The sequence below is a fragment of the Dendropsophus ebraccatus genome, chromosome 14 (genome assembly GCF_027789765.1).
Source record: "Dendropsophus ebraccatus isolate aDenEbr1 chromosome 14, aDenEbr1.pat, whole genome shotgun sequence".
NCBI lineage: Eukaryota > Metazoa > Chordata > Amphibia > Anura > Hylidae > Dendropsophus > Dendropsophus ebraccatus.
This window is the reverse complement of record NC_091467.1, coordinates 17693232-17712618: the sequence shown is the minus strand read 5'-3', so window position 1 is coordinate 17712618 and position 19387 is coordinate 17693232. Positions and strand designations below refer to the sequence as shown.

The 19387-nt window shown below is 43.8% G+C and overlaps 1 protein-coding gene across 2 annotated transcripts in view; it reads right to left on the bottom strand.

Moving 5' to 3' along the window:
• Positions 1–412: 412 nt before the first annotated feature.
• The window catches only part of LOC138771714 (serine/threonine-protein kinase 17A-like), a 53543-nt gene continuing 34568 nt past the window's right edge, over positions 413–19387 (bottom strand). For both annotated transcript variants that reach the window (XM_069951635.1, XM_069951636.1), the window contains exons 3-8: positions 16705–16917; positions 5205–5349; positions 4689–4815; positions 3633–3681; positions 2862–3041; positions 413–1579 (exon numbers count right to left, since the gene is read on the bottom strand). In XM_069951635.1, the coding sequence (XP_069807736.1) occupies positions 1327–1579; positions 2862–3041; positions 3633–3681; positions 4689–4815; positions 5205–5349; positions 16705–16917 (967 nt within the window). In that variant the 3' untranslated portion in view covers positions 413–1326. The remainder of the gene's footprint in view (positions 1580–2861; positions 3042–3632; positions 3682–4688; positions 4816–5204; positions 5350–16704; positions 16918–19387) is intronic.

The following is a 19387-nucleotide window of genomic DNA, read 5'->3' as shown; positions in this document are numbered from 1 at the left end:
GTACCCCCCACCGATCTGTATTATTAATACGCCACCTGACTCTTGGCTCTATTCATTCCTATGGAGCGACGGAAAGAGCATAGTACGCTGGAAGAGCACTGTACTCATCTCTCTCCGGCTCCATAGGAATGAATAGAGCCGCGGGTCACGTGCCATACCCATACCAATACAGAAGCCGGGGGCCAGATATAGAAATCTGGACATGGTACGGAGGTCGGACCCCGGTGATCTCCAACCTTTTGTAGAAAAGAAAAAATCACTTTGTTTACAAGGACCCTTACAGTAGGAGTCCGTCTCAGGTGTGTCTCAGCGCACACTTCTCCTCACTCATTTAGTGTCTCACTCAGACCCCCAACTGACAGACAATTTTGACTCTAGGATATGTCAAAAAGTTTTTTTTAAAGTGACATAAGTCTATGACATAAGTTTATGTGAATACAGAATTATTTACAGTACCTAAATCTAAAAGTGAACCCAAAATGAGTAATCTCCCTATTAAATACAATGCCATGCATTATAATGAAAGAAAGGCTTGATATTTTGTTGGCACCTCTTGTTCCTCACCTCCGGAAAGTCACCAGATAGCTGGGCCACAAACACTGGAGCTTATGTCAATGTGCCCGATTGTGGGTTTTATGGGCATTACTGGGTGGTTTGGAGTTAGAGCTTAAAAAGGTTCCACAAATGGGGTTTCCAATGTTTGGGAGGTATGGCTTCTGTAAATATCTGGGTGCAAAGTAAGGGTTTCAGACCTTTACCACCATAGCAGCCATTGCGACTGCTACGGGGCCTGGTGGCCCACTCCTGCAATACACTGGACCCCCTGAGCCGTCATCATTTGGGGCACCTAGTGTCCGAGCGGGCCTTCAGGGTGATACAAATGTCCCTTTAATTTGCAGTTAAAGGGACATTTGCCCCACCCTGAAGGCCTGCTCCTTGCTTGCTCCTTTCTCCTTGCTAAATTTGCTATGGGGCCCAGCCATTTCTAGTTACCCCCCTGGTTTTAGACTTAGATGGGATTCTGAACCAAGCGTAAGATCAAGCCGGATCTTAAAGACACCTTCAAGTCACGTAAGTTTTATACGCTTTAAAGTTGGCCAGAATTCTGGTTATACGACAACAGACTGAAGCCTAAATACGGATAGCTTCTGAGAGTCAATGATATCCCTCAGGCAATGAGGCAGCAATACAAACACGGTATTGCCTGAATTGACCCGTTTTATTCCTGGCGTGTAAGACACCTGGTGTTGGTACAAGACGCAGATCTCCTAATCCGGCCTTGAAGGACAGAAACCGCTTTGGACTGAGTCAAATATCCTCCAGATGTTAACACACAACTTCCGTCTGGATTTCCTTCAGGGCTGTAAATTGGTTCCTCACGCCTTTGAGGTCAGTCTCTATGGTTTCCCGACATGGACAGTGAACTGTATAAGAGGCCAAAAGCACAATTTCATCGGACTCTTCAGGAGCCTCCAGTTCACTTTCATCCTGCTCAAAAGTTATGGCCTTCAAAGGCTCTGGCTCCTGGTATGAAGTAAGCCATCCGTGTGTAAGACACTGGTCAGCTCGGGCCCGCTTCCTGTTGAGAGAGGGTTGAGATGGGTTTACTTCAAGATTTGGACGAGTTACAACAGATCGTATCACCTTTAGAGATGAGCGAACCTCAAGCATGTTTGGGTTCCTCCGAACCCGAACTCTCAGTATTGATTACCAGTGGCTGAGGAAGTTGGATGCAGCCCTAAGGCTACCTAGAAACCACAGAAACAGCCTATGGCCTATGGCTGCATCCAACTTCTTCCACCACTGGTCATCAAATGCCAAGAGTTCAGGTTCAGAATAGTTTGCTCATCTCTAATCACCATTCAGAGTGCTCAGTAGGTCTGGACCCACAATGACCTGTAAAGTTGGCCACTCAACGTAAAAAGTGAATGAACAAATGTTAAAATGACCAACAGCTATAACTCCTGATCCCCCATATACATGAACGTTTGGCCATCCACTGTAGAAGGTGTATGGCTTACTTTAGAGGCCATTATGGGTCCAATCCTATTGAGTAGTACAGTACCCCATGCCTGCTGTAGGTCACGTCAACATTTTTTTTTATGCCTATTTTAGTTTCTACATACAGCAACATAATCACTACAGTATAATCACTATTTCAGACTCCAACAAGCTACCCACTGCCCATGTTGAGACTAACAATTCATTCCATATTTGCTATTATCTATTTAGTCTCCTTCTCCCAGTTCTGAAATGCTGCTTTCTGCTAAAGACACCAAAAAACTGTGTGTGAGCTGTTTTCTCCGTCTCCCCCTCCTCCCCCTTCCTTCCAGAGATGGCTGATGTAAACAAGTCCCTATCTGCAACACTGTAGCTTCTCTGTAATGCCAGGAGAATTAATGACAGTGAGTTCATCAACAACGTGACCTCAGATTAACCCTCCCAGTGTTACAAAGAAGCTACAAAGTTGCAGATAAAGCCTGCTAGGGACTTGTTTACATCAGCCGTCTCAGAAGGGAGGGGGGAGGGGGAGACAGAAAGAAAAGTTCACACAGATTTTTGTGTGTTTAGCAGAAAGCAGGAACTCAGAACTGGGGGAAGGGGACTAAACAGATAATAACAAGTATGGAAGGAATTGTTAGTTTCACCATGGGTAGCAACATATGAAAAGTTATGTTTGAGCAGAATACCCCTTTAATTATCCTAAGAAAGAATTTTAAGTACCAATATCCAGAGGACAGTAATAGTTCTTAGGCCTAATTTTTTTGAACTATCAGCCTATCACCACCATAAACCAGTCTGAAACTTATGCTTCTTCTCCTCAATTGAGCTTCTTTTACGCATTTCCCATCTTTCCTCACCTTGGGTTTTTAACAAGTAGAGACTTAATGAAGTTAATAGCCTCGTCGGAGATTCCCTCAAACTCTTCGTGTGTGTACTGAATGGCCACTTGCGAAATATTTAGGAACGTCTCCTGCTTGGTGTCTCCCAGGAATGGAGATATTCCAGTAAGCATGACATATGTAAGCACCCCGATACTCCTAAAACACAAAAACAATCATTTAGACAATAGGTATGGAGAGTAATCTAGGGGGAAGTGCACAGCTGTGATAACATGACGTTGCAATGGATAAAGTACTGTGTAAAGTACTGTGAATTTTCATCTTCATTCATGGACTTAAAGGGGCACTCCAGCTAATATATATATATATATATATATATATATATATATATATATATATATATATATACACCCCAAATCGACTGCTGCCAGAAAGTTAGACAGATTTGAAATTTACTTCTATTGTAAAATTTCAAGTCTTCCAGTACTTATCAGCTGCTGTATGTCCTGCAGGTTTAAGTGGTGTATTCTTTCCAGTCCAGTGCTCTCTGCTGCCATTTCTGTCCAGAGCAGGAGAGGTTATGGGGATTTGCTACTCCTCTGGACAGTTCTTGACATGGTCAGAGGTGGCAGCAGAGAGCATTGTGTCATACTGGAAAGAATACACCACTTCCTGTAGGACATACAGCAGCTGATAAGTACTGGAAGACTGGAGATTTTGAAAAAAATATTTAAAAAATTTCTGTGGGGTCCCCCTAATACTCTCATGATAAAGTCAGATTCTACTTACCACATATCTGTCGCCGTGCTGATTGGTTCATAACTCAACACCTCAGGAGCTAAAGTCAAGAAAAAAAACTATTTTAGTATCTTTTTGAACTAAAGTCTAATATTGCATTCTGCCCATTCCTGTATAGGGTACTATTATATAATTACACAGAATATGTTTAATGCTTCACACGAGCGTTCGCACGTACAGGATCCGCAGCAGATTTGATGGCCCAGTTTAGATTCAAAGCAAATCTGCAACTTCAAATCTGCTGCAGATCTGCTGCGGATCCTGTACGTGTGAACGCACCCTTAAACAATGATTCCACATTGACCACCCACAGCAGTAATCCAATACACTGCATGATGCACACCATGACGTCATAGTACAGGGGTAATTTACCCAGTACTAGAATGACACACCCACACCCAGTGATGTATAAAGTAGGCATTCACATAATGTCAGAAGTGTCCTGCAGGAAGTGAATACATCACTTCCTGCAGGACATACAGCAGCTGATAAGTATTGAAAGGCTTAAAGGGGTACTCCAGCAAAAAAGTTATATAACTTTGTAATATGCTTTAATCAGCTATCTGCCCCCCTTCCCTATCTTTTCCCCCCTCAACCCCCCACCAGGAAGGGAAGTAAACTCATTCTTACCAAATGACTGTTGACCCCAGGCTGCTCTGTGGCAGCCATTTTTGTGACAATGACATCATAAACAGGGAGGCGGGTCTAAACCCTTAGGCCAAACTCCCTTTGTCAGATGACTCAATTGCTCAGCTCTGATTGGCTGAGCAAGCTGTAAGCCATCTAACAGTTCTACAGAGTCAGTTAGACATCACAGGAGACAAAGTGCATCATGGGAAAGCCCAAACCAGGAAGTGAAGAAAAAATGAAGCCACCAACTGGAGCTTTAGGGACCTTCAAACAGTGGGAAATTTAAACGGAGACAGACTCAGGAGGGATGGTAAGTGGGAAAACTATGTTTATGATTCATTGATTGTTTTTTTTTTAATCAGCGTCAGAGTACCCCTTTAAGGCTTTTCAAATACAGATCATTTGAAAATCACTTACCTACATACTCCGGTGTCCCAAGTATCTCTCGCACCTCTTTAATGCTGTCCACCTGCCGGGACAGCCCAAAGTCTACAATACGAATGTCTCCTAGTGGTTTACTGCTGGTAAGCAAGATATTCTGAGGCTGTAATAGAGGGAACCAACACACCAAGATTACCGCATATGCATAATATACGATTAAAGGGGTTATCCAGTCACACTGATCTTATGATCTGTCATAGATATATGTGGGAAGGTCATATTGGGTAAGTGTGTGATCTCAGACCATCACAGAAGCCTGACATAACATTCATATCAATGTGAGTCCAATACAGAGACCTTTCATTCTGAAAATGATTGGTCATCCGAGATCATAGACTTCCCCAGTATAATCTCCCATGTATCTATGACACATCCATAGATCATTCAGGCTGAATCTCCCCTTTAAGGCCATAATGTACAGTATTTCAACCACAGTTGATGCTGACTCTTTCCTTGTTAGGTTATATTAGATTGTGTCTATAGTTTCCTTACTTTTAGGTCCAGATGGACGACATTATTCCTGTGCAGGTACAGCACCCCCTGCAGGATCTGGCGTATAAGCCGCACAACATCCTTCTCTGTGAAAGCTTCGTCTTGGTCGGCCACGCACTGATTGAAGATTTCACCACCAGCCGCACTAGAAAAGGAAGATTAGGGAGGGAATTAAAACTTCATGTTCATTCTTCAATGATTTCCATTGAAGTCTATGGAAACAATGGCCGTTGGTTCACACAATGTATAAAATAACGTCCGTTAACTGTACACACACAGTTTACTAAATTCACCGTCCTTTCACGTCTTTTTCATTACAGGGGTACTCCTTGTTCTGGTTTCAGAAAGTTCGATAGATTTGTAATTTACTTCTATTTAAAATGCTCCAGTCTTCTAGTACTTAACAGCTGCTGTATGTGCTGCAGGAAGTGGTTTAGTCTTTACAGTCTGACACAGTGCTCTCTGCTGCCACCTCTGTCCAGGTCAGGAACTGTCCAGAGCAGCAGCAAATCCCCATAGAAAACATGGACAGAGGTGGCAGCAGAGGGCACTGTGTCAAATTGAAAAGAAGACACCACTTTCTGTAGGACATACAGCAGCTGATAAGTACTGGAAGACTTGAGATTTTTAAACAGAAGTAAATTACAAATCTGTATAACTTTCAGAAACCAGTTGATTTGAAAGAAAAAGATTTTCCCTTTAAATTCAATGGGTCTTTTAATAAAAGACATACCTAAAAGGGCCGTCGTTCTATTGGAACTAGAATAATGTTTCAACGGCTGTCATTGCGATGACGTTTACCAAAACATGCTTAACCATGACCGAAATGTTCCAGAATAACTCGTCATTTATTTACATAAATTGCTACCCATTCTGGGTTATGTAGTCAAGTGGGCGGTCCTACTCAGTGAGTGACAGCTTTCTGTGTAAAGGGATACATAAAGAGAGCTGCCAATGACCGCCCACTTGACTACTTAGCCTAGAATGACTAACATGAATATCCTGGAATTTTATTTTAAACAAAACTTTATATAAATCATCTCAGCTCCTCCGATAACTTGGACATTGTCATAACTTGCTCCGCGCCTTTTCCATCAAATAAATTATAGATAAGAGAGGCACCATTTTAGTGTATATATATATATATATATATATATATATATATATATATATATAGGTCCAAAAGTAAGTGGACAGTATGTGTAATAGGGTTATGAAGGGGGAGATTTATCAAACATGGTGTAAAGTGAAACTGGCTCAGTTGCCCCTAGCAACCAATCAGATTCCACCTTTCAATTTCCAAAGCTTCTGTGAGGAATGAAAGGTGGAATCTGATTGGTGAGCCAGCTTCTCTGTACACCATGTTTAATAAGTCTCCCCTGAAACCCTATTACACATACTCTCCACCTACTTTTGGACCACCCTGTATATATCACTAGAAAGATAGTCCGATTATTCAGCATTTCACTCCCGTGGCTGAAGAAGTTGGATGCGCACCTAGGGAGTCTGGGAAGAAATGGACACGGCCTACGGCTATATTCAAGTTTTCCCAGACTCCCTAGGGCTGTATCCAGCTTCTTCAGCCCTTGGTAATCAAATGCTGAACGATCGGACAATCAAGCATGCTCCAGTTGCTCTATATATCACACAGCCCCCATTATCGCACAGTGTAATGGTACGTTTACACAGATTTATCTGACAGATTTTTGAAGCCAAAGCCCGGAACAGACTATAAACAGAGAACAGGTCATAAAGGAAAGACTGAGATTTTTCCTCTTTTCAAATCCATTCCTGGCTTTGGCTTCAAAAATCTGTCAGATAAATCTGTCTGTGTAAACGCACCATAATATGTACTTGAAAGTGCCTAAACCTGTTTTCCAACTGGGGAAATAAGCTTCACCATTGATAAAAATCCCTCCATAGAAAACCAACCACTTGTATCTATCCTATTACACCAACACATTTGTGACCGATTTATCTGACAGATTTTTTAGGTCAGGAATGGATTTGAAAAGAGGAGAAATCTCAGTCTTTCCTTTATGACCTGTTCTCTGTTTATAGTCTGTTCCTGGTTTTGGCTTGAAAAATCTGTCAGATAAATTGGTCAGATATCTATTGGTGTAATAGGGCCCTAACACTGAACCAGACAATGGAAACAACATATTATTAGCAACAAAAGGAATTACGCAGACTGGAACCGCTAAATCATCCATATGGGCGTAGATCCCTTTATACCAGGGGTCCTCAACTGGCGGACCGCGGTCCGAACCCGGACCGCGGAGGCCAGCTGTCCGGACCCCTGGTCAGACCTCCTAACCGCCCCGGATCCGGTCCGTCCCGCTCCCCACCGCACTGCCTCCCGCCCCATAGGCGTACTGTCCTTAGATGTCAGTACGCCTGTGGGGCTGGGGGCAGTGTCGGTCCGGCCCCCGGCTGATACGCGCTCTGTAGGGATGTCCCGGGGATTCCCCAGCAGAGCGCGCACCACAGACCTCAGTGTACGCTGCCGGCCTGTCCTTTCCGGAAGTGCAGGCCGGCGGCATACGCTGAGGTCACTGATGCGCGCTCTGCTGGGGAATCCCCGGGACATCCCTACAGAGCGCGTATCAGCCGGGGGCCGGACCGACGGGAAGAGATGAAGACAGGCGCGGCGGGAACGAGGTGCTAGGTGAGTTGTTTTTGTTATTTTTTTTTTCTGTCTGGGGGGCATCTACAAGGGGAGAGCGCACAGGTGGACTATATACTACAGGGGGGACCTCACAGGGGGCTATATACTACTGAGGGGGCTATATACTACTGGGGGGAGCGCACAGGGGGCTATATACTACAGGGGGGACCTCACAGGGGGCTATATACTACTGAGGGGGCTATATACTACTGGGGGGAGCGCACAGGGGGTTATATACTACAGGGGGGACCTCACAGGGGCTATATACTACAGGGGGAAAGCACAAGGGGGGCTATATACTACTGGGGGGAGAGCACACGGGCGCTATATACTACTGGGGGGAGCTCACAGGGGGCTATATACTACAGGGGGACAGCGCATGGGGGGGCTATATACTACAGGGGGAGCTCACAGGGGGCTATATACTACAGGGGGGAGCTCACAGGGGGGCTATATACTACTTGGGGGAGCTCACGGGGGCTATATACTACTGGGGGGAGCTCACAGGGGGCTATGTACTACAGCGGGAGAGCACAGGGGGGCTATATACTACTGGGGGGAGCTCACAGGGGGCTATATACTACTGGGGGACAGCGCACAGGGGGCTATATACTACAGGGGGAAAGCGCACAGGGGGGCTATATACTACTGGGGGGAGCTCACAGGGGGCTATATTCTACAGGGGGAGAGCGCACGGGGGCTATATACTACTGGGGGGAGCTCACAGGGGGCTATATACTACAGGGGGAGAGCGCACAGGGGGGCTATATACTACTGGGGGAGCAACAGGGGGCTATATACTACTGAAGGAGAGCGCACAGGGGGGGCTATACACTACTGGGGGAGCAACAGGGGGGCTATATACTACCAGGGCAGTCACCCCCTTTGTACCTAATATCAAAGGCCTGGTGAGAGAGAAAAAAAATGCCAGTTTTCTCGCTAATAAGCAGCAATTCTGTATATAAATAGTTGAACGTTTGTGACAAAGTAACAAAACACGTTTCCTACTGATGTTCAGCTCGGACCTTCACCTGACAATAGACCCCGGTAAGTGGACCTTCACTAAAAGTTGTTGAGTACCCCTGCTTTATACTATAGTATTTGTAGTGTACTTCGGTAAGTCACCTTATTTTTGATATACGAGTCACCTTGTTCACCTTCCCAATATGACAGTGTAAGCGGCTTGTGATTGTTCAGGGGGAGAGAACAGAACAATTGGTATCTATGCGATTCTGAACCAGCGCAAACATACAAGTCAGATCTTGTCACTGTATATTGCTATAGGCTGTCATACGCGGAGAGGTAGCAGTATAATATTCTGCCAGATGATACTTATCTTAAAGGCAAATTCGTCATTCATTTTTTTTTTAATATTCCGCTGGGTTTTAAATGAAAGGTGAATTTACTTTGCAAATAGTGCTAAAAAGGGGGTGTCTCAACAATAATACTAAAGATCCCCAGAAACTCCTTTCAAATGGGAACCTGAGACTGATCAACTGTATATAGTAGGGATGAGAAACCTTCAGCCCTCCAACTGAAGGCCGAAGGCTGGAGGGGAACATCTGGAGGGCCGAAGGTTCCCCATTCCTAGTCTTAAGTGTGTGTGGGCCTCCTCTGGATTGTAACTGCCTGATCCTTTTGTTCTCAGAGAGATAAACCCCTGCCAGTCTTACAGCGGCCTATCCCTCCATTGAGAACACATGAACCTTTATTTGACAGATACGAATGTTCGGCCGACGGCTATTTAGGTGTATTGCAGTCATTATCCCTTCTCCCATAGGCAATGAACTGCCACTCCATTGAGACAGGAGCCCCCCCCCCCCCCCCCCTTCGGCCCTTACGACTTCCTGCAGTGCGACCGCTGTGCTGATCACTCTACAAAGTTACAGATCAACCAGAGGTTTCCATGCTCGGAGTCAAACAAAGACGTCTTTACAGATCCAGATTATAGGTGCTAACCAAGTGCAATATAGCTAGAGGGACACTACTTAACATGCCTGTGTCACCATGGAAAATGTGAATTACCCCTGGAGGCAAGGTGCTGCAAATATTAGCTCACAATGTCCTTCAAAGCCTGAGAACTGTCAGCTCTGAGCCTTTGTAGTTGACTGTTTCTTCTCATGCTTTGCTTCTTTTTATGTATGGCCCGCGGCAAAACCTCCTTACACACAGGTAACAGGTCCGTACACCCCGGTCTTGTTGCTCGGGTACAGTATTTTGATGGTCGGCGTTTGCTGAGGAATATATTGCAGACATCTTCTAGGTATAGATCGGTCTTATGTACAGTCACAAAAACACCCACGATATCTGCTTTGGCTTTCTAAGACCATGTGATCTTAGGGTTCTATTTCACGGCCAAACCTTACATGTAAACGTGCTAGATCAGCAATGACATGGGCCGACTATCGGGCAGCAAGGGCTGCATTGACATTGCATAGCTTTTAGTGTAAAATAATACGGGTTTCCTCGGGGTCCTTCTCTGATCTCTGCAGCTCTGCCTTCTGTTCCCGTCTCTGCACTGACAGGCCGCTCAGCCAATCACTGGACGTGGTGCAGCGACTGGTCCAAAAGGGAATAGAAGGCAGAGCTGCAGAGATGGCTCGGGGACACTGGAGAAGGCCAGAGGACACCAGGGAACGTGGTAAGGTAAGTACATACTTTATTATTTTTTACTACAATAACTACAATTACACGTAGAGATGCGCACCCGATGATTTTAGGTCTGGACCTAAAGAAACAATCAGTCTATGATTGTTTTATCAGCTGATCGTTGTCTCTATGACAAGGAGCAATAAACGTCCGATTATCACTCTGTGTAATAGGGCCTTTAGTCAGAACGACTTCCCTCATTTTTACCTACAAAACTTTTGATGGTTTTGATGCGCAGAAGTCTCTATTTTTTCCAAGAAAATCAACTATCAACCAAGAAAATGAAGGAAAAAAATGCAGTATGGTTGAGTTCACACATAGTATTTTGGTCAGTATTTGATCAGTATTTTGATCAGTATTTCGGTCAGTATTTTTAGCCAGAACCTGGAGTGGATTCAAAACAAAAATAGTTGCAGATCTTTCCATTATAGTTTTTCCGTGTTTGCGTGGGTTTCCTCCGGGTACTCCGGTTTCCTCCCAAAACATACAGATAGGTGAATTTAGATTGTGAGCCCTGTGGGAACAGGGAGCAATAATTGGCAAAACTATGTAAAGTGCTGCAGAATCTGTGTGCGCTATACAAATAAAAAAACATTCTGTACGTTGGTTCCACTCCTGTTTTGGCAAACAATCTTGAATAATATACTATGTGTAACAACGAACCCTTATTATATGTAATATGTAAAAGGACCGACATCCTGGGCAGAGTCTAACTAGGAGACCTTAAAGTATTACTGTCGTTTAATTTTTTTTTTTTTGCAGAAATCAATAGTCCTGGCGATTTTAAGAAAATAAGTAATTGGGTTTATAAGGCAAATATGCCATTATCTGCATTCAAAAAGACTTTCCCCAGGTCCAGGGGGGAGGAGGGAGATTAGTCGACAGCAGAGAGCAAAGAACAAAGGATTACACAGTGGGAGCTGTGTGAAAGTGGTATTCAGAAGTCAGTGCTGACTGTCTGAGGAGATAGCCGGTGATGTAGCTGTAAATTAACTCTTTGTTGTCCTGTTTTGGTGCCTCATCTCCCTCCACCCCTCCCCTCTCCATAAGAGAACAATGAAGACAGGGGGGAAAGCTTCAAACTGCTTTCTCATGATAAAAATGCATTTTTCGGCTAATAAACCCAATTACAAAGTTTCTTAAAATCGCCTGGACTATTGATTTCTGCAAAAAAAAATTTAACGACAGTCGAAGAGAAGTCAGAGGACCATGCCGGATGTAATGTTCTCTTAGCCTCGGGTATATCACAACCCGGGAAAGGGTGGGATTTAGACCCCTCAGCCAATCAGTGACTGCAGCACTTTCGCAACCTAGTCATTGACTGGCTGAGCGGGGAATCCAACAGTCGGATCATGACGTTCCTGGAGGGATACCAGGAGCATGCTAGTGGGGTCCTGGAGCGGGACGCGGTGCTGCATGGACACGGGGAATGGTCAATATACTTTCTTGTTTATATTCCTCCCACCCCCAGCCTGAACTGAGTTATTTTTTTCCTGCTGGACTTCTTTAAAGGGGTATTCCGCTCAAATTAAACTTTTAGTATGCTGCTGCGCTTAACAAACATCCTATTCCTCCTCCTAAGTCCTCCTACGTGATCTTCAGGTCCCGGCAGAACAAGAATGTTTAAACCTTTGGCTAAGCTGAATGTTCCAATGTGGGATCAGCAGAGATAGCTGTTAGCTCTAGAGTTAGTAAAGTTGTATGGCCACCTTAAAGGGGTACTCCAGTGGGGGGCACTTTTTTGCTGGGATCGTGGGAGGAGGTGGCTCAGGGAAAAGACGTCCACTCACCTCCCCAGTTCCAGCGGTGGGTCATGCATCGCGTCGCTCCGGTGCCCGGCCGCTTCAGGGTGTCTGACGCGGGCCCGTGACGTCTCAGGTCCGCTCAGCCACTCAGTGAAGGAGGCGGGATCCGTTTCAAGTCCTGTCACGTCTCAGGCCGTGACAGACACCTGGAAGCGGCCGGGAACCGGGCACCGGAGCGCTGCGATGCGGGACCCTCCGCTGGAACCGGGGAGGTGAGTGGACGTCTTTTCCCTCAGCCACCTCCTTCCCGGTCCCAGCAAAAAAGTGCCCCCCCCCCCACTGGAGTACCCCTTTAAAGGTGCCCATACATCTTATCTGGGTTCACACTACGTATATTTCAGTCAGTATTATGGTCCTCATATTGCAACCAAAACCAGGAGTGGATTAAAAACACAGAAAGGATCTGTTCACACAATGTTGAAATTGAGTGGATGGCCGCCATATAATAGCAAATATTTGCTGTTATTTTAAAACAACGGCTGTTAAATTGAAATAATGGCCGTTAGTTACTGTTATATGACGGCCATCCACTCAATTTCAACATTGTGTGAACAGATCCTTTCTGTGTTTTTAATCCACTCCTGGTTTTGGTTGCAATATGAGGACCACAATACTGACTGAAATATACGTAGTGTGAACCCAGCCTTATAAGTGTAAAAGAGAGCTGAAACTGCTACCTTTTGTCAGATGTGGCCAATCATCTATGGCATATGTCAACCTCCAAACTCTCCAACGACAGATGACGTTGAAAGAAGGGACTAATCTGTTTTTTTTTTAACACCCAACCCTATTGTTCTAAGAGGAATAAGCCACAGTTATCTGGTTGCAATTTTCCCCACACAAAAACGTTTGTCTGTGCCAAATGTCCATGTGCATGGAGAGGTTATTGAAAATATATGGCCACCTTAATAGCCAAAGTATGTAAAATCCCAATACCAAATCAGCTTCAGAGTAGCAGTTCTCAATAGAACCTGTGCACCTGTAGGGTCTCCGATAAAACGCTGACCTCAAACTATTTGCAGCTAGTTGGACGGATCATGATATAAACCACATTTGACTTTTGCAGAGCTGATGAGGTTAATCTCCTCCCTGGCCGCGATAAGACGCCTTTATGAGAATGTATTGTCTCAGCGCATTCCATGTCCGCAGGCCTGCAAGTCCCATTGACTGTCTACACGAGCGGCTAATGAGATCTGGAGCACAAGGCCGACTGACAAAGAAATAAGTAAAATCATTATTTCCTCCCGCTCCTCTCCAGCTGCTGGATAGACGTCATGGAAAAAAAAAAAATCAAATAATAAGCCAGGAATACGGTGTGAAGCTAATCTGCGGCAGAATGCACACAGCACCTGGCCCTCCATTTATAACATGAAGTCAACTGTGCAGGATACACTAAAAGTCCATTCTGTGGTTAAGAGAAGGAATGTCCTAATCCTATTTACCTCCCAGATAAGTCTGGCTTTTTGTTTCCTGTTTGGTGTCAGTTTCCGCACAACTTACTTTACTGCTGTATCTTTATTAAAGAGCATCTCTCTCTCTAACAGAAGACTATCCACCTGCGAATAGAAGTCCTTCTGTTGTCCCTGTTTCTTCTAAGAATTAGGGGTACTCAGGAGAAAAATGATTAAAAAAAAAAAAAAAAAAGTTATACAGATGTGTAAATTACTTCTATTTAAAAATCTCAAGTCTTCCAGTACTTATCAGCTGCTGTATGTCCTGCAGGAAGTGGTGTATTCTTTCCAGTGTGACACATTGCTCTCTGCTGCCACCTCTGTCCATGTCAGGAACTGTCCAGAGCAGAAGAGGGTTTCTATGGGGATTTGCTGCTGCTCTGGACAGTTCTGGACATGGACAGAGGTGGCAGCAGAGAGCGCTGTGTCAGACTGGAAAGAATACACCACTTCCTGCAGGACATCCAGCAGCTCATAAGTACTGGAAGACTTGCGATTTTTAAATAAAAGTAAATTGCATGACAAGGACTGTCCAGAGCAGGAGCAAATCCCCATAGAAAACCTCTCCTACTCTGGACAGTTCCTGACATAGACAGAGGTGGCAGCAGAGAGCACTGTGTCAAACTGGAAAGAATACACCATTTCCTGCAGCAGCTGATAAGTACTGGAAGATCCCTACTGAAGTTCAGTAGGAAAATCTGCAACAAATCTGCTGAATTTCAGTGCCATGTGAATATACTCAAAATAGGTTCTGTTCATCTGAATTGGGATAGTTTTGCAGCATGGATATGGTTTGCTGCAAATTCTATTTAAATGAATGGGAAACTCATCTGCCCTGTGTGAATTCACTCTAACGGCCCTATTACACAGAGCGATAATCTGCCGAATCAGGCCGGACGCATATAGCTATGTGTAATAGTGATGCGCGGGAGACAGCTGATAAACGTATAAAAAAAATTTAACTGGTAGAGCCACTACCAGTGATTGGCTGAGCGTCCTGTCACTTCAGAGACTGTTCCAGCGACGGCTGCGTGTAGCGGGCCTATCTGCAGCCAGTCAACACCCTGCTCTGTACTGATGAGGGGCAACAACCTTGAAACAGCTGACTACAGACCTACAGCCATCAAGGGAGTTTATGGCTTTGCTTCTTAAATCCCCAGTTATGTTCTAAGGCTTCTTAAAAGACTCAAACTTTTAAGAAGTTTGCTTTGCGTATGCTTCTTCCCAAAATTTGCAGTGGAGCACTTATGGTCTATAAGCCAAGAAAAAAACACTAAGCCTTTGGTCTGGAAAAAAAGAAATGGCTGAGGGGAGTTTTCCACAACTTAAGATAGAGAACAGTTAAAGGGGCTGTCTACTTAATACGACCACATGTAGAGAGCTACTACAAAGAGAATTGAATATTTGTAGGAGAAACAGTCACCGGCACTACTGCAGCATATGAGAACTAGCTTCAGGTATGAATTTAATGCAGGTATGAGCGTGAATTTAATGCGGGTATGAGCGTCTGTAGAAGCGTACCTACGCTACGCGAAACAGCTGTCACGCTGCCGCACTGATTAGAAGGATTTGGCATCCTCTCCCATGCTCGCCCTGCTATGATGTTTTTAAGGAGAAAATGAATAAAGAATAGTTTTTATATGGTGAGTGCCCTCAACATTTTTCTCTTTTTTTGAGAGTTACTACAAAGAGTTGCCCACCTTCTGGAAAAACTGGCTAGTGGTTAGCTAAACTGGACAACCTTTGTCTCTTGTCCCTCCATAAACACTGAGACCTTTTTAATGTGACCATCTATCTATATTAATCAGATTTTAGGTGAACGGGTGAACCACTTTACTGCAATTCCTGTAAATGTTCTCCGCGTCAGGTGAGATTATATTATATTATACATGTGCAATAAAAATGGTGTCAGGAGAGGTGACATTTTCTGCAACATTAAACCTCTCATTTAAAGGTGCGACCACAACGTTTTCACAGACGCTTTCATATTCTCCATATAAGGTTGGATGCGTCTTTATAGACATCGCCGTCTGTGATCTGGTCAGGATGTGGTTACCGGGGCTCAGCTGACACACACGCCAACATACATTTCTCAGAAAATATGACATGGTTATAGAGCAATGCGGTAACGTTTCCTCTATCGGTATTCTGAGATGATCGACCTTAGATTTTACATAGACTTTAGTTGGTAGCATATCTCTACATCTCACTGACTGAGAAATTCTATGAATTCATTATCATCGCAAAATGGAAAATTCACCGGTTACTTGTATTACCCATAGACACAGTAGTAGACGGCAAAATACTCATGGTAAAGTCCAAAATAGAAAATAAGGGGGGAAAAAATTCTCGGCACTCACCAACGCAGTTTAATGGTTTATATAAAACTCAGTGTTACATAGACTTAGAGTAGGATGTGTTTCAGCGTTTCAACTCATGATGATGAAAGCTGCAAAGCGTCCTACTCTGATTCTATGTAACACTAGGTTGTGAATAAACCCTTAAAGAGACTCTGACAGTAGGTGTATGCTTTCCTATTTAAGGGGAGCAATAACTAGTGACAGAGAAGCTAAACAGAATGATGTATCACTTATATTGTTCTGTAAATCTTATTTGGAGATAAACTCCGCCCACCAGCTGCTGATTGGCAGTTATTTATCCATGCTGTGTATAGGCACTCAACTGTCAATCAGCAGCTGGAGGGTGTGGGGAGAGGTGTGCCAAAAATCCTATTCTCCTGCATATTAGGAGAACGGCTGAACAGAATGATGTAAGTAATACACCGATTTGTTTAGCATTTCTGTCACTAGTTTATGCTGCCATTTGAGGCAGAATAAACCTAGATTCCCTTTAAACTACATTGTTGAGTGCCTGGATTATTTTGCATATACCTTGTATAACCCAATAATAATAATAGTAATACTTACTATTCCATGACAAGAATGATTTCACTATTTGTCTCAAAGACTTCATGCAGATCCACCACGTGAGGCGAGAATCGAGCCATCTCCAGAATGGCGATTTCATTGATTATGTCACCTCGGCAGTCTTCTCCCTTTCGCCGTTTCCTCAGGAACTTTGCTGCGTATTCCTTGCCGGTCAATAACTCCACACATCTCTTGACAACTGCAAATTTTCCCCTAAGGCCGTAAAAAAAAAATAAAAAAAAATCAATGGTTACAATTAACCTGAACTACAATTCTAGATTTCTCTATTGTATTCTTGGTAACAATGGAGGAGCTGCTAGTCTCGTGTTATGAGTAACACAGGAGATGAAGTCTCGTAATGCCAGGCTGTAAACGTAATGGAGGAAATTCACTGTAAATTATATGTAATTAAGAGACGTAATACCTATGTGCACATGTGAGCGAGGAACCATTCCTAGAATGCATTCCACAGGTGCCTCTTAAAGGGAACGTGTCACCTGTAAATTATCTATTGTCTAAATCACGTTCTTATATAAAAATTATTTTTTAAAATGTACCTGTCGTTTAATTTTTTTTTTTTTTTTTTTGTTGCAGAAATCAATAGTATAGGCGATTTTAAGAAACGTTGTAATTAGGTTTATTAGCCGAAAAATGCATTTTTATCACGAAAAAGCAGTTTGAATATCTCCCCCCTGTCTTCATTGTTTTCTATGGAGAGGGAAAGGGTGGAGGGAAATGAGGCACCAAAACAGGACAACAAAGAGTTATTTTACAGCTACATCACCGGGCTATCTCCTCTGAAGTCAGCACTGACCTCTCTGACCTCTGAATACCAGCTTTCACACAGCTTCCACTGTGTAATCCTTTGTTCTCTGCTCCCTGTTGCTCAATAATCTCCCTCCTCCCCCTCCCCTCTCCATAGAACAGATAGGGGCATGTCTGATGCAACAAGACATAATTTCCTGATAATGAGCAGTGGATGAGAGAGAGGAGGGAGGAGAGGGGACCTGGTAAAAGTCTTTTTGAATGCAGATAATGGCATATTTGCCTAATAAACCCATTTACAAAGTTTCTTAAAATCGCCTGGACTATTCATTTCTGCAAAAAAATAAAAATAAAAAAATACGACAGTGACACTTTAAGACTTTTTTTTTTTTTCCATTTTACTATATATACAATAGAATAATTAAGGTGATACCAGTATAGATATGACATAATCAGGCCATTCACAAAAGGTAATGGTAAGATCTCTCTTCCCCTCCCTGCACAATGCCCTATGCACAGGTCACAGAGCATGCCTAGAAAGCTTTTCCAAAGAAATCATAGAGTTGCCTCCAGTCTGTTGTTCATATGCCAATGTTGCTGCCGTAAAGCATATTTCTAGATGCTGTTAAGGGAGCAGAGCAGAAGCAGAAGTATGACTTTCCCCATAAAAAATGTAGAAAAAAACCCTAATAGAAATAATCTAGAAAAGAATTTACATGTTTTAGTCTCTATTCAGTAAAACAGATATATATGACACACTCCCTTTAAAGGGGTACTCTGGAGATTTTTTTCCTGATATCAGAAAGTTATACAGATTTGTAATTTACTTCTATTAAAAAATCTCCAGTCTTCCAGTACTTGTCAGCTGCTGTATGTCCTGCAGAAAGTGGTGTATTCTTTGCAGTCTGACACAGTGCTCTCTGCTGCCACCTCTGTCAATGTCAGGAACTGTCCAGAGCAGGAGAGGTTTTCTATGGGGATTTGCTACTGGTCTGGACAGTTCCTGTCATGGACAAAGGTGGCAGCAGAGAGCACTGTGTCAGACTGGAAAGAATACACAACTTCCTGCAGGACATACAGCAGCTGATAAGTACTGGAAGGCTTTGAGATTTTTAAATAGAAACTATTTATAAATCTGTATAACTTTCTGACACCAGTTCATTTAAAAGGAAAAAGAAATCTGTGGAGTACCCCTTTAACCCTGATATTTAATATTGGTTACACCAATACTATACAAGAGTGCAGGAAGCCATAATAGAACTTTCTCATGATAGGAGAGGAAGTCAGATGGTCCTCAGTGAAGCGTGCACATCCCACGCTCGCTACTTACATCTTTTTTGACTACTTTGCATTTTCCAGTAAACAGGAAACTCTAGATCAAAGGTATTATAGAACGTTCAGAGTCCTCATGATGTAGCAGCAAGTGCTCCAAATAGGTTCTACGCTTTATAGTAAGAATAACTATATCACAAGTGCATGCAGCCCCATCCACGGCACATAGGATGGGGCTGCTGGCACTTGTGGTGCAGCTGCCCCCGTGCCAGCAGTGAAAACCCCCACCCCCTAAAGACCCCCAAACTACCCCCATCACAAGTGCCAGCAGCCCCGTCCATGGAACTTCTCCTTTAAAGGGAATCTATCAGCACCTGGACCAGAACTGATGTGCTGACAGTGTAGTGTAAGTGTGTGTGTCCTTTTGTGTATGATGCTGGTAAGGGCGACATGCACCAGTTTGTGTCTGTGCCCCTGAGCTCTCAGTTGTGTCCCCCTGATAACCGTGATTAAGCCGGAAGAGCAGCACACGCACATTGAGCATCTCAACTATGGGCATTGGCTTTAGGCCCATATCGCGTCCAACGCTCGTCTGTCGCATGTGCAATCGCAGTTATAAGGGGGACATGACCGCAGGGCCCATGCC